Raw genomic sequence first — 15,694 nt, 5'->3', positions numbered from 1 at the left:
ATGACTGCTCTTTGCTATACCAAAAGAGGGCTTGGTTTATGTGAATTTTCATTATAAAGAACATTGTTTTGAATTTTCAAACGTGTGTGTGTCTGAAATTTGTACCTGTGAATTTTTGGGAGGATTCTACCAGAGAGCCCGACAGAACAATCATCATCTGCAACTGATTGGCTATTATCCTTGTCTAGTAAGGGAATGCTGGCCACTGGGCTAAAAATCATTTAGATCCTCTAGAACCAATGATATTCCTAGAGATGGGCTCACTATACCTTCCCTTTAATGAGGTTAGGGTCACTTATGCAAGCAGGATTTACACTTTCCAGACCAAGCTGAACATGTCATTCCTGCTGAATACAATAAGCCATAAAGGGTAATAGGCAAACAGATGTGGAGCTAGCTGAATTACTCAAACACTCAAGCAGCATTAGCAGGTCCTAAAAATAAAATACCCAAAGAAATCTAATGTAAACCGAGCCCTGAACACATCTACAAATTGGTCTGAAGCTGCAGAGTCTAAATTATGATTGCGATCGATAGTTAGTGTGACACAGCTCGCCATCAAGGATGATGATCTGTATTCAGCTGGATCCCAAACAAGTCTCAACTCTTCAGAAAAACTGTGCTGGATGACACAGGGAAGAGATGCAATGGTGGAAGAGAAGCTGCTTTCCATCACCACCACAAAAGTGCATTGGATAATGAGCTCTTATGTTTGATCAGATTCAGGGTGTGCTTTTTCTCCACTTGTGCATTAGTCATCTTCTGACTTGCCCTCACGTGTATCAAGGGATTGAACAGGCTGTATGGCATGGGAGAAAATGTTCAAGGGGCAATAATCAATCTCTATATTCCAGAGGCAGCCAAATAATCATCAGCCAAAATACAAACCGCACTAGTTGAAAAATCTGAAGCCCATCAACCTCCTGGGAAAGGGGGAAAGGGGTGGGACAAACCAGTCTTAACAGGTTAGATACTTCTGCAGAGAAAAATAAATCTCAATGAGAAGTAGTCCGAGCAAAGCAAGAGAGCAGATGGAAAGGAGGTGTCACCATTCTTCTGCCCAGGAGAAATACAAAACACAAAGCCCAACCCCTTAAGTCCAGCTGTCCAGCCGGTGCAGAAGTTGGTGATAAATCAACGGCTTGCCACACTATTTGTAGAAGGCCTGATGTTTATGGGAACTTGGGAGGGGTGGATTCCAAGAGAGAGCAGATGCAGCCACAGAGTAGTAGATCCTTGGAACAAACTTCCAGCAGACATGATTGGTAAATCCACAGTAACTGAATTTAAACATGCCTGGGATAAACATAGATCCATTGTAAGATAAAATACAGGAAATAGTATAAGGGCAGACTAGATGGACCATGAGGTCTTTTTCTGCCGTCAGGCTTCTATGTTTCTGTGTTTCTAAAGCATTACTTCGAGAAGTTCAAGGCCATCATATCTCCACCATCTTGGTGGAAGTGGAAGGAGGAGTTGCCACGCTGGCACAACCTGAGTGGGCAACGTGACAATTTTGGGGGGGGGAAGGGGAGGCATGTGATCTTTCAACTGGGTGGGAAGCTCATATTCGCGTCCCCCAGTTGTAGGTGCCAGGATGGCTCTGAAAATAAAGTGGAACTTTGAGGAATACCTTGACTTGGACTCTGAATTACCTGGAGCCTTGACATCAGCACAGGCCAGGAAATTCAGGGAGGAACATTAAAGTATCCCAGGAGTTTTCAAAATTAAGCCCTAAACTGGGGATTCTCAAACTTGTCAACTTTAAGCCTTGTGGACTTTGACTCCCAGGATAGCTGGCTGGAAAATACTGGGAGTTGAAGTCGGTAAGGCTTAAAATTGGCAAGTTTGAAGACCTCTGCCATAACAATCCCCATCACTCAGATGGAGAGGCTGTTGGATTATGCAAGGTTGATATTAATAGGCAGTCCTCAATTTATAATCATAATGGAGCCCAAATTTTCCATCGCTAAATAAGACCGCCAACTGTCCCATTTTATCATTTCTTGCCACATTCCTTAAGCGAATCCCTGCAGTTGTTAAATTAATAACACGGTTGTTAAGTGAATCTGGCTTCCCCATTGAGTTTGCTTGTGAGAAGGTGACCAAAACTGATCCCGGGACACCCCAACCCTCCTAAATACGAACCAATTGGCAGGTGTACACATTTTGACCTTGTGACCATGGGGATTTCTCTGATGGTCGTTACGTGTGAAAAAGGGTCGTGCGTCACTTTTTTCAGTGCTGTTGTAACTTTGAAGAGTCACTAAAGAAATAATTGCAAGTCAATGACTACCTATATTATTTATTTAATTAATTAATTCGACTTCTATGTATGAGTGGTTCTTTAAATTGGGGTTTTTTAGATTGTTTTTAATATTAGATTTGTTTACATTGTCTTTTTATATTGTTGTTAGCCGCCCCGAGTCTTTGGAGAGGGGCGGCATACAAATCTAATAAATACAAAAATACAAATAGATATACCCAATCCCGAAGGACTCAGGGCGGCTTACAATAACAATATAAATCCCCCAAAAAAAGAAATCAATTAGGCACTGCTCAAAAACATAAAGGGAACACTTAAACAACACTATATAACTCCAAGTAAATCAAACTTCTGTGAAATCAATATTGTTATTTGAGTGTTCCCTCTTTTTTTTTTAGCAGTGTACTATCTAAAACTATAAAACCCTCATTTAAAAAAAACCCCATAATTGAACAGTCAAGACAACATGCAACATTATCAGTTTCAAGCTCATATCTTCTCCTCCAGGAAAGCTCTAAGGAAGGCCTGGTGCCAAACCTAACATTAGATTTGGGTAAACAGTGAATCAGAGAATGGCTCCTTCTCCAGTTCCCTAATATATGCTTCTCTCCAAGGCAAAGGGGAAAGGCGTGGAACATTATTCTGCCTGCTCATTGGCTAGCACTCCCCACCTGTGCCCTGAGGGTGTTTTTCTCCCCATGCCAAAAGACTGCATTGGCCTCCTAGTGAAGCAGATACAATCCTTGCATGTTTTGAGATAGCAATTTCTTCCTTGCTCATTTTGCAATGGTATAGAGCAGAGGGCTTGGAAGCGCTATTGGTCAGGTTCACCTAGCCCAGCAAACAGGGAGAGAGAGCTTCCTGCCAAGGTCATCATCCTTACTCTTTCAACATGGTTTTTGCAGAACCTGAAGCGATGACCAGAGCCACCCTGTGCCATTATAAATGGGGAACAGCAGGAAATTCCAACAGATGCAGATCTTTGAGTCGTAGGTGATAAAGTGCCACTAATCTCTCTTTCGTATGGCTCTTAAAGGCATTCAAGGAATTTCATGCAGGAGAAAAGGCTTGTGACCTCTGCCAGCTAACAGAGTGATATACACCCCACCACCCATACAGCTTATATCAGTGTTTCCCAACCTTGGCACCTTGAAGATATATGGACTTCAACTCCCAGAATTCCCCAGCCAGCATTTGCTGGCTGAGGAATTCTGGGAGTTGAAGTCCAAATATCATCAAGTTGCCAAGGTTGGGAAAACACTGGCTTATACCACATATACAGACAGCCCAACAAGAAGATTTAAAAACACACATAACACACAGAGAGAGAGAGAGAAAGAGAGAGAGAACAAAACATTTAAATCTGTATGTTTGCATTCTACCATTTGTTACACAAGAGTTAAAAATTGCTAAATTTTACAACTGGCTATATTTAAATTCACTTGTTATCTCTGTAAATTACTAAAATTATATGAGCACAGAGAAATGCTAATGAGAGCCAGTAGGGCTGAGAGATTTAACATAAAAATCTCATAGGCATGTGGGTGTTAAGTGTGATATGAAGGAATAATATTCAGGGTTTTTTTAATGCTTTTATCCTATAACATTTTGTTTTGGGTCGTATTTACCTCTAGCAAATAAAGGGGGGGGGGATAAACACTTCTGTCTGCTGACAGAGGATCACATAAGTGGATAATGGTCAGAACAGAAAGAGAGAAATCCAGCATGTTAGGAAATACTAGACACCCCCTGCCCTGTTGGGTCCTTATTTCAGAGATATTTCCTTTCCTAATCAGAGAAACTGAATTAGCAAATAGTAACGGGAACAGGAGTAACTTCTGCTTTCCTGCTGGCTTTCTTATTGAATTTCCTTGTGAAAAGGTGGCAAGGAGCACAAGGAATTCCTTCCTTCCTCCCTTCTCTAGTTGCCTTCCCTGTCTCCCTCCCTGTCGTTCTGACATTTCTTCCTCCCTTTCTTACTTCTATTCTTCCTTCCTCCTCCTTCCCTCCCTTCCTTGCATCCTTCCCTCCTTTCTCCATCCACCTTCCTTCCTTTCCTCCCTGCCATGAGTGGACAGCATGTATTGTGTGGTGGGGAAGACACTCAAAGGGGATGGAGGGAATCATGGAAAGCACTCAGGGGGTGGCACAGACCCATGGGAGGATTGGCATGGGCTGAATAGAATGTGTGTGAGGGCCCTTCCTTCCTTCCTTCCTTCCTTCCTTCCTCTCTCTTGCTTTCTTTCTCTCTCTCTCTTGCCCTCTCTCTTGCTATATCCCTCTCCTGCTATCTTTCTTTCTTTCTTCCTTCTTTCTTTCTTTCTTTCTTCCTTCTTTCTTTCTTTCTTTCCTCCCTCCCTTTCTTCCTGCTCCCCCTCCATCCCCAGCAGGCAGGGAAACGGCTGCTTTGGAGGACTGGAAGCAAGGGATTATGAGAGTGTCTAGGAAACTTATAGAATTTTCCAAATGAACATCACATGACCAAAGCAGCAGCCCAACCACAGCACTAGCCTGATGCAACCTTCCCAATTTCATTCTCTCAAAAATCATGGGTCCTGGACTTTGCACACATTCTGTAACCCGTTTGAGGCATCTCAGTTTAAACACTGTCACCTATTATGTATTGTTTCACCCAATTAAAAGTCATGACAATACGAGTTTTAGCAGTATATAGATAAGACTTACTACCTTATCTAATTGATTAGTTATACTAATATTCCAAATAGATGTTTTCTTTGTGCACGAATATTATATCTATATTTTTAATTTGTCTGAAAAAACACTCCGCCTTTCAAAGGGACACAAAGATTTTATTTTACTCCCTAGTTGTTATGCTTGATAATCCGGCTCCAAAGCAATGCTATATTTATTCTCTATGCTACAAAAGCAAACTCCTGTGCCAAGAAAAGCCATGGATATTTTGTAAGTTGCCTATTGCTGGGGTGAGCAATAGTTTTAAAACAGGGACAGACCTTAGAATTGTTTAATTTTTTTCCATCTTTTGACAACCACAGGTATCGTGGTTGGTAATGTGACTTTTCTCAGTTTGTTTCAGGGGAGTTTTTTGGGGGGGAGAAGAAAAGTTAAGGAAGACATAATTATCTTAATTGTCACGGAAGCTTATAACATCAGTTTTGTCCCTCGTTATGGACAAAATGGTCAGAGAATTGTGTTTCTAAAAAGCTACGGTTGTGTCACTGAACTGGGGCAATATAAATTGGAAGCAAAAAAAGTGGATCAGACAGCCATACATCACTTGTCAGGCATGAGCAACCTGCCTCTACTATTTATTTGCTGTTGGATTGGTTTAGAGAACATTTTCATTTGGGGAAAAACGTTCAAAGTTTGCTGCTCATTGCTTAATGCAGAGAATGTTTAATCAGTGATTATCACAATTAAAATTATTTTTGGCCTTTTTTTTACTGTAATAATAAACTTGGAGAGAAAGAGAAAGACAAGCAAATTTCCATGGAAATCCTATGAGCTTCGTACTTTTGAGTAGCCATTAGGACAACAATAATAAAAGAGCTGTGCTGGGCAAATAGGTCAACAGCATAACAATAGCTAAAGAATCAAGCCTGTGGAGATAAACTCAGCATCTTTCCTGAGACTGGTTCAAGGCCTGCTGTAAAAACAGTGCCTCTTTGAAAACCATCTTCAAAAACTAGTCACACATACAGTATATGATAGAAACATAGAAACATAGAAAAAGACCTCATACTATTTTCTGTATTTTATCTTAGGATGGATATGTTTATCCCAGGCATGTTTAAATTCAGTTACTGTGGATTTACCAACCACATCTGCTGGAAGTTTGTTCCAAGGATCTACTACTCTTTCAGTAAAATAATATTTTCTCATGTTGCTTTTGATCTTTCCCCCAACTAACTTCAGATTGTGTCCCCTTGTTCTTGTTAAAAACACTTCCCTCCTGAACCTTATTTAACCCTTTGACATATTTAAATGTTTCAATCATGTCCCCCCTTTTCCTTCTGTCCTCCAGAGTATACAGATTGAGTTCATTAAGTCTTTCTTGATACGTTTTATGCTTAAGACCCTCCACCATTCTTGTAGCCCGTCTTTGGACCCGTTCAATTTTGTCAATATCTTTTTGTAGGTGAGGTCTCCAGAACTGAACACAGTATTCCAAATGTGGTCTCACCAGCGCTCTATACAGCGGGATCATAATCTCCCTCTTCCTGCTTGTTATACCTCTAGCTATGCAGCCAAGCATCCTACTTGCTTTCCCTACCGCCTGACTGCACTGTTCACCCATTGATAATGGGTGAACAGTGATTATGTTATGAGTATGTATTTTTCACAGACCCTTCTAAGTATATCAATTCAGAGATCATACCCTCGGCCTCCTCATGTGGGCAGGGAAGCAACTTTACGGTGTAGCTGTAAAACCATTAAGCCAGGGTACATATTCTCATAGATCATTATGTTTTTGTAAAGAGATGCTCATATCTATGACCCCACAAACTACTCGAATTATAAATTCTGGAATCAAGCAAGTGATCCCCATGATTTTTCAGGCAGATAGCAATCTTCATCAGTTCCTGTCAAGGTGTGTTATCATCATCATCCACATCATCCGATACTAATATGTTGGCCAGCTGTCTCATAAAAACCAGAAAAACAGAGTTTTGTGTGCAGTCTTGCCATTATTGCTGTGCGGGTGAGATTTTGTTTTCTTTAAAAAAATCCAGTTTTTAAATTTAAAATTTTGATGAATGTGAAGCACCCGTGTAGCATCTTCTGTAGTGCTTTAAAGAAGCTGCATTTTACGGAGGTTTGGAGGGCTTTTTAAAGACATTGCAGGCAGGGACATACCAACAGGTGTCACATGAGCAATTCCTCTGAGCCCAAACTGCAAAGTTTTGATTTCCATTGTGAAAACAAAAATAAAAACCACTCAAATCTGAAGCACAGATGCCAAAATATACTCCTGGGTATTACACAGAAGTTGTGCAAATTGATTTGAAGGAATCCCAAAGAATGGAGTTTTGAACCAGCAAACTAACAGCAATAGAAGAAAAACCTTTTTTTCTTCTCTGATATCATCTTTCCCTTACAACCCAGGGTCTCTTTCTAAGGAACATTTGAATGGACCTCTAGACAAACTTCCAGGGGCTCCAAGGGTTGAGTTAACAAACCCAATGATACTTCTCTATTCTGCTACTGAAGGTGTCTGCCTGCAACAGGAACTGACTCAATAGATTTCACAGTATAATTTCAATTCTGATGGACCTGCAGATAAAATCACCGTAAAAATATTATCTTGAATGTACATGGTGCAAAAACAGATCTGAAGCACAAATTGTCAAGAAAGTCTTTAAAAACTGCCAAGCAGGAAGAAGAGCAGTATGCTTTTCAAAATTGTGCTGAGACAAGAGATTTATCTGTGGCACTTAGTGTTTTTCTCTGCCCAACAACTAAAAAGCATGTAGAGTTTAGAATTACATATATCCTTCCAGTGGCCCAGAAGCACAATGCATCCTGGCTTTTACGTGGAAAGTCCGAGTATCCTAATTATGACTAATCAGAGCTCATGGTGGCCCTAGCATCCTCTAATTGCCAGACAGCGTAGGATGCATTGCAAAAATTATGCATCCGTGCTTCTTGGAACTTCTTTGGTGCAAGCAATAAGATTTGAAGCACAAGGACATTCATTGCTGTACAAGCAACCTACAGTGACTATTTAATCAGCCCTGCAAACCATGAATAGAGAATCGTGCAATATAAAGCTCTAAGAAGATTGATATGCTCCACAGCCCATCCCTAAGGAAATGCCACCATCCTGGGTTGGAGCTGAGAGATGTGCTTTCTCGGAGGCTGTTTCTGCCTTCTGGAGCACCATCCGCTCCACTCAGCTCCATGTGGACTGTTAGGAAAGCCTTGATACCTCGGTTTTCTTCAATCGGTTCTGGGACAGGGCAATTACCCACCTCTGCCGTCAGGCATGGGGGAACTGAGACATCTCCCCTTGGCCTATGTAGTTTTATGTATGGTATGTTTGTGTGTATGCTTTTTAAACAATGGGTTTTTAGATTTTTAATATTAGATTTGTTACTGTATATTGTTTTATTGCTGCTTTGAGTCGCCCCGAGTCTGCGGAGAGGGGCGGCATACAAATCTAAATAATAATAATAATAATTATTATTATTATTATTATTATATTATTATTATTAATGACCTCACCTGGAGTATGCAGCTTTACACTACTGTTTCCCCAAGTAATTGCTGTTCATTTCTGCTATGCATGTTAAACCTGTTTTAAATTGTTTCTTCTATTGGTATGCTGTCTAGAGCTGCTTCCGTAGATAATAAACTCAAGCAAGCAAGCAATCAGCCGGGGGATCAAATTACAGGTGCAGCAATTCCCAGCAGAGCTGTGGCAACAGTAGAGACCTTGGCACAGTCTCCTCCTTTCTGTAGACTGGCACTTAAAGCCACTGTCGCGTCACAGTGGTGTTACCAAGTGCCAGGTCTGTTCTTTTTAGAATGCACGTGTTACCAGAACAGCATGGACCTTCTATGCAACCTTGAGTGTGCTTACGTCTCTTCGGGCTACAATACTGAATTTTGGGTAGTAGAATTTCGAGACTGAGTTATAAAGAATATAACTGGAATCACTCTAAAATTTGTAAATATAGTAAGGTTCTTGGTTCAAAATATTATAAATCAGTACACCCTAATTTTGGTGGAGGGGTTTGAATGAATGATGTTGGGTGGCGGGAGTACGTATCATTGTGCACTGTTTTTTGTGTAGTGTGCATATGTTTTTATTATTACTAAAACTAATAAAATTTATTGTTTAAAAAATACTGAACTTTGAGTTCCCATTGTTTTGAGAAGAGGACCATACAGATGTGCATTGTAAACCTCAAATTTATTTATTATTATTTATTATTTTATTTATTTATTTATTTGATTTTCATGCTGCCCTTCTCCTTAGACACAGGGTGGCTTACAACATGTTAGCAATAGCATTTTTTTTTAACAGAGCCAGCACATTGCTTCCACAATCCAGGTCCTCATTTTACCCACCACGGAAGGATGGAAGGCTGAGTCAACCTTGAGCCAGTGATGAGATTTGAACCGCTGACCTACAGATCTACAGTCAGCTTCAGTGGCCTGCAGTACAGCACTCTACCTGCTACGCCACCCCAGCTCTTAGTTGTACTTATATGCTGCCCAACTCCCAGAGAATTCTGGGCGGCTTCCAACAAGTAAAAATTAATTCTTAAAAGCAACATAAAAAACATTAATTAAAAAACCCTACTAAATCATACATATCCTCACTATCAATCATCCTTCATGGCTGGATCAAATAAGCTTAATGATGTTTTAAAAACAAAACTTATGCAACCTTCTCTCACAATCCATTCAAGACAGAATATCCCAGCCCAACTCCACAAAGTAGCTGTCCTGTTTGAGTTGCCACATCTGTGCAAACAGTTGACTTTAATCAACCGGCCCACCTGATATGTTTGGGTGGAGTAGGACCAGTCTAGATTGTCTCGATTAAACACTTTCGTTCTTGTGGGACTGAGGAAGCATACCTCCCATGTCACAGCCCTTGTCCTCTGGAAAGCCACATCTCTAAGACATACACGTTTCCCACTCTCCAATTTTTTGGGGAAATCGTTTCAGATCTACCTCTGTTTCTAGGCTCAGGGTTTATGGCAGAGGTGGGCAATTAATTTTGCCATAGGGCCTCATGAGAAATTGGGGTGGTTTTAGAGGGCCAGACTAATATAATTAACTCAGTTCTACCCAATACTGTATATTATTGGGTAGAACTGAGTTATTTATATTATAATTATAATTTTAATTATAATTATAATTATAATTTTTATATTTATAATTATAATATATAATATAATTTATAATTATAATTATAAATTATATTATATATTATAATTATAAATTATATTATTATATTATTATATTATTATATTATTATATAATTATATAATTATATAATTATATAATTATATATTATATATTATATATTATATATTATATATTATATATTATATATTATATATTATATATTATATATTATATATTATATATTATATATTATATATTATATATTATATATTATATATTATATATTATATATTATATATTATATATTATATATTATATATTATATATTATATTATAACTTGAACACCCAGTTCTTATCTAAAAAAGTTGGACTGACCTCCGCGGGCCGGTCACAGACAATGGGCAGGCCGCATTTGGCCCTTGGGCCGCATCTTGCCCAGGTCTGGTTTATGGGTTAGTGGAGCCCCCATCACACACACCCATGTGTTTGTATAAGTTTGTATTTTAATATTATGACTCTTTATACTATGCTGAAATATCAATAACCCTTATATACCACTTTACAGCCTTGTCCAAGGGGTTTACAGAGTCAGTATATTGGCCCCAAACATCTGGGTCCTCATTTTACCAACCATGGAAGGGTGGAAGGATGAGTCAACCTTAAGTCAGTGAGGGTGGAACTCCTGGCAGTGAGTAGAATTAACTTGCAATATGTTTTAAATTATGTACTGGATCCAGAGTCTTTTGGCGCTGCTATAATAAACCATCACCACCCACTATGGCCCTTTCCTCTTTCCCAAGCCACCAAATAGTTCTTTACTAATCCATCCCTGCAATCACAGCCAGAAAGAGTTCTACAAGCGACAAAAAAAGAGAGGTTGGGGCAGTGACCTTTCACTTTTTATGTAAAACAATGGGAATTCAGGAAAAACCAGCTTCTAACCTATAACTGCACTGCAAAAGAACTGGATCTAATTTATAGATCTGCTGTAAGCTTAGTGATCTGAGGAATCTCTCTCTCTCTTTTTTGTAAATGCTTTCTGCAATCTACATTCTAAAAGACATGAGATTCCTGGTGTGTCTTTCAGTTCAGTCAAGAGTACATCTAGGCTCAGTTAAGAATAAATATGTAATCATAGTGTCTGAAATGAGGTTAAACAGACACACCCAATCAAAATAGGCTCAGACTCAAAGCTGTGGTCTCCGCTTAGTAGAAATTTAGTGGAAAGTCTTGGCAAAGCCAATCAATCACAGATTGTGCCTGAAATTTCTCAGGATGAGCAATATAGAGAATATGAGTAAAATGAACAAATTAATCAAGACTCTGAAAACTAAGCCAGGGGTGGGCAAAATAACTTAAGACCAGAATGATCCCACCCTGACTTCAGAACAGGCTGTTCTGATCATGCTGGAAGAATTCTAGTTAGACAGGCCAAGCGAAAGGTTATTTCGGTACTTACAGTTAGGGAAGTGAAGGTCAGGCAGATTCCACCAAAACCATTTAAGGAAAGGCCAAGAAAAATCAATGGAGAAAGAACTGGGAAGGAGAACAGAAATATGGGATGAGAAGATGAATGGTGTTCACAAGGAATGGAGGAGATTTGTGAGAAACAGAAATATAATGGAGGACTCTGTGGAATAGCAGGAATACTTGAGAACATGGCATAGGTGTTGTTGTTGTTGTTTTAAGGAATCTTTTCCACAAATTTCCAGTTGGGGGTAGACACATGCTGTAATCTAGCACATTTGAAGAATGGAGATAGTTGAAGGGATTTAAGATTGCCAATTTAAGAACCTGTTTTTTTTTAATATATCTAGAGCCATTAAGGATGATGTAGCCAAAACTGTCCCAGGGCCATGAATTGGATTACTATTACTATGAATTGGATTTATTTCTCTAAGAATTGGGTTACTCTAATTAATTGGCCACAAAGGCAGGAAACCATAATGATTGGGCTGAGTTGTATGACAGAACCAGGAGATAGTCAGGGGAGAGAAATCATAGAAGAGATAAGTAATTAGTAAGTAATTAAAAGTTACTAATTCAATTAACACAAAAATTCTTCTCACCTAACGGGTTGTAGGCAGCCAGAGCCATGAGAGTACAGGAGAGAGCAAAGCTGGCACTATAAAGAAATAACAGATACATCAAATCATCGCTAAGCTAAATTATGTCCTCAAAGCAGCTTTCTCAACCTGTGTCCTCTTAATATACACTGCTCAAAAAAAAAATAAAGGGAACACTCAAATAACACATCCTAGATCTGAATGAATGAAATATTCTCATTGAATACTTTGTTCTGTACAAAGCTGAATGTGCACAACAGCATGTGAAATTGATTGTCAATCAGTGTTGCTTCCTTGAGTGGAGAGTTTGATTTCACAGAAGTTGGATTTACTTGGAGTTATATTCTGTTGTTTAAGTGTCCCTTTTATTATTATTTTTTCAGTAGTGTATATTAAAAATAATCTTTATTAAATTAAAATGACAGAAGAGCAAAAGAAAAAGAAAATATAGAAAGAAAATATAAATTTTAAGCTGATTTGTTTATTTATTTATTTATTTATTTATTTATTTATTTATTTATTTATTTATTTATTTATTTATTTATTTATTTGTTTATTTATTTGTTTGTTTGTTTGTTTGTTTGTTTGTTTGTTTGTTTATTTATTTATTTATTTATTTATTTATTTATTTATTTATTTATTTATTTATTTATTAGATTTGTATGCCGCCCCTCACCGAAGACTCGGGGCGGCTCACAATACGTGGAAACAAATCATAAATAATCTAACAAATTTAAAATTAAAACATTTAAAAGACCCCATATACTAACAGACATACACACAAGCATACCATATATAAATTAAACATGCCCAGGGGAAGATGTTTCAGTTCCACCATGCCTGACGGCAAAGGTGGGTTTTAAGGAGTTTACAGAAGGCAGGAAGAGTAGGGGCAGTTCTAATCTCCGGGGGGAGTTGGTTCCAGAGGGCCGGTGCTGCCACAGAGAAGGCTCTTCCCAACCGACATTGTTTAGTTGACGGGACCCGGAGAAGGCCCACTCTGTGGGACCTGATCGGTCGCTGGGATTTGTGCGGTAGGAGGCGGTCTTGGAGATATTCTGGTCCAATGCCACGAAGGGCTTTAAAGGTCATAACCAACACTTTGAATTGTGACCGGAAACTGATCGGCAACCAATGCAGACTGCGGAGTGATGGTGAAACATGGGCATGCCTAGGTAAGCCCATGACTGCTCTCGCAGCTGCATTCTGCACGATCTGAAGTTTCCGAACACTTTTCAAAGGTAGCCCCATGTAGAGAGCATTACAGAAGTCGAGCCTCGAGGTGATGAGGGCATGAGTGACTGTGAGTAATGAGTCCCGGTCCAGATAGGGCCGCAAGCATAGATTTGAGAAAAAAACATTGCATAAGATGCTGCATAAATATCTTATAGTGTTATATAGAGTCACCATTTGGAATTAGATTAAGGCTCAGATTTTGATGTATTTAGGTTTATTCCAGATAGTTTTAATCTTACATGGATATGCATATCTATTCAATCTCAAGAACAAATATGTCAGCTATCCAGTTGACTTTTGTTACTGTGCAACCTAGCATTATGGCCTTGTTGATATATAGAGCAATGTTTCCCAACCTTGGCAACTTGAAGATACAGTATTTGGACTTCAACTCCCAGAATTCCCCAGCCAGCAAATGCTGGCTGGGGAATTCTGGGAGTTGAAGTCCAAATATCTTCAAGTTGCCAAGGTTGGGAAACACTGATATAGACGACAATATATAGCCATATTGTGAGTTGTGGTGCAACACAACTGAAAAACTTCGGGTATGGAAATTCTACCTCAAAAAGACACCACAAATTATTGAAAATTGTCTCCAATTATTTCACAATTACGCTCTCCTCCTTAAAAAAGCTGCAATCTATTGTCGGCTCTCCCTCCTCATGGTTTCTAATTAACAAATTCACTTTCTAATAAATATTTATTTTTTCACTGAAATGAGAATTTATGACCTAGTGACCACCGTGCGCTTTTCTTTCTTTCTTCCAAGTACACTGCTCAAAAAAATAAAGGAAACCCTTAAGCAACACAATATAACTCCAAGTAAATCAAACTTCTGTGAAATCAAATTGTCCACTTAGGAAGAAACACTGATGGACCATCAATTTCACATGCTGTTGTGCACATTCAACTGTGTACAGAAGAAAATATTCAATGAGAATATTTCATTCATTCAGACCTGGGATATGTTATTTGAGTGTTCCCTTTATTTTTTTGAGCAGTATATTTTCTTCAATAGGCCACCATGCCATTTAGAGACATAGAAACATAAAAGTCTGATGGCAGAAAAAGACCTCATGGTCCATCTAGTCTGCCCTTATGCTATTTTCTGTATTTTATCTTAGGATGGATATATGTTTATCCCAGGCATGTTTAAATTCAGTTACTGTGGATTTGCCAACCACGTCTGCTGGAAGTTTGTTCCAAGGATCTACTACTCTTTCAGTAAAATAATTTTTTTTCTCATGTTGCTTTTGATCTTTCCCCCAACTAACTTCAGATTGTGTCCCCTTGTTCTTGTGTTCACTTTCCTATTAAAAACACTTCCCTCCTGGACCTTATTTAACCCTTTAACATATTTAAATGTTTCGATCATGTCCCCCCTTTGCCCCAGCCCAAACACCTTATTCTTCTTACCTGCCAACTAGACGAAGTGGCCTGGGTCCAAAACGGTCCATCAGGATGCCAAGAGGCAAAGTAGCTGCACTCAAGAGAAAGGAGCCAATGGTGAAACCCAGGGTAAGCATTTCTTCCTGTTCCACACAGCTGAAGGGATGGGTCAGATTAACCACAGTTGAAACGTTTGTGTCATTCTTATCTAAAGAGAAAATGGCAAAAGAGGTTAGGATATTGATCCCATTTTTACACCTATTCTACCTAGGGGCATGGTTGGTTTGTTTGTTTTTTGGTTCCTAAAGAGGCACATCTTCCTTCTCGCTGCATTGAAGAAATCACAAAATTGTGGGGGTCTTTGATGGTCTCTGAGCTTGGTTGTTTTCTTCAGACACTGCACTACCAAACTAGGTAACATCATCAGTGGTAGAAGGGAAGGGTGTTTGCTCTCATTTTATATACTATTGGCTTGCTCTGTCAGTGTTTGTAGGAGCTGGTGGCCCCTTGACTGGGCTGTTTATTATTAGCTTGTTTTTCTGGGTTGGTAGCTCCTTGATTGGGGAGTATTATTTCTTGATTGTTGGTTCAACATTGTTGATTAAACACATTGCTGATTTTGTTTTCTCACACACAGTAGAGAAAGCAATAGAGGAGCAAAATGACCTGGGAAGAAACAGGATCTGAATCACATTCCGAGCGTGTTCCAGCTGATTGCTGTGGGCCCATTATGAATGTAAAGGGATTGTTTTGCTAGTAGAATAGCCAGCCAAGAAAGGCAGGGAGTGATTCTAAGTTAAAGAGAATGTAGGCAGGGAATAGTAATGGATTTGGCCATCATTTAAAGTGAGAGCAGCTCTTTCTAAAATTTTAATAAAGTCAGACAGTAATCTG

General features: G+C 39.0%; 1 protein-coding gene across 3 annotated transcripts in view; it reads right to left on the bottom strand.

Moving 5' to 3' along the window:
• The window catches only part of SLC43A1 (solute carrier family 43 member 1), a 48,988-nt gene that overhangs the window by 18,505 nt on the left and 14,789 nt on the right, over nucleotides 1-15,694 (bottom strand). For all 3 annotated transcript variants that reach the window (XM_070727296.1, XM_070727311.1, XM_070727301.1), the window contains 3 exons: nucleotides 14,828-15,008; nucleotides 12,179-12,234; nucleotides 11,569-11,645 (listed from right to left, as the gene is read on the bottom strand). In XM_070727296.1, the coding sequence (XP_070583397.1) occupies nucleotides 11,569-11,645; nucleotides 12,179-12,234; nucleotides 14,828-15,008 (314 nt within the window). The remainder of the gene's footprint in view (nucleotides 1-11,568; nucleotides 11,646-12,178; nucleotides 12,235-14,827; nucleotides 15,009-15,694) is intronic.

This window comes from Erythrolamprus reginae, chromosome 1 (genome assembly GCF_031021105.1).
Source record: "Erythrolamprus reginae isolate rEryReg1 chromosome 1, rEryReg1.hap1, whole genome shotgun sequence".
NCBI lineage: Eukaryota > Metazoa > Chordata > Lepidosauria > Squamata > Dipsadidae > Erythrolamprus > Erythrolamprus reginae.
Note: the sequence above shows the minus strand (reverse complement) of the source record. Positions and strands in the feature narration are given on the sequence as shown.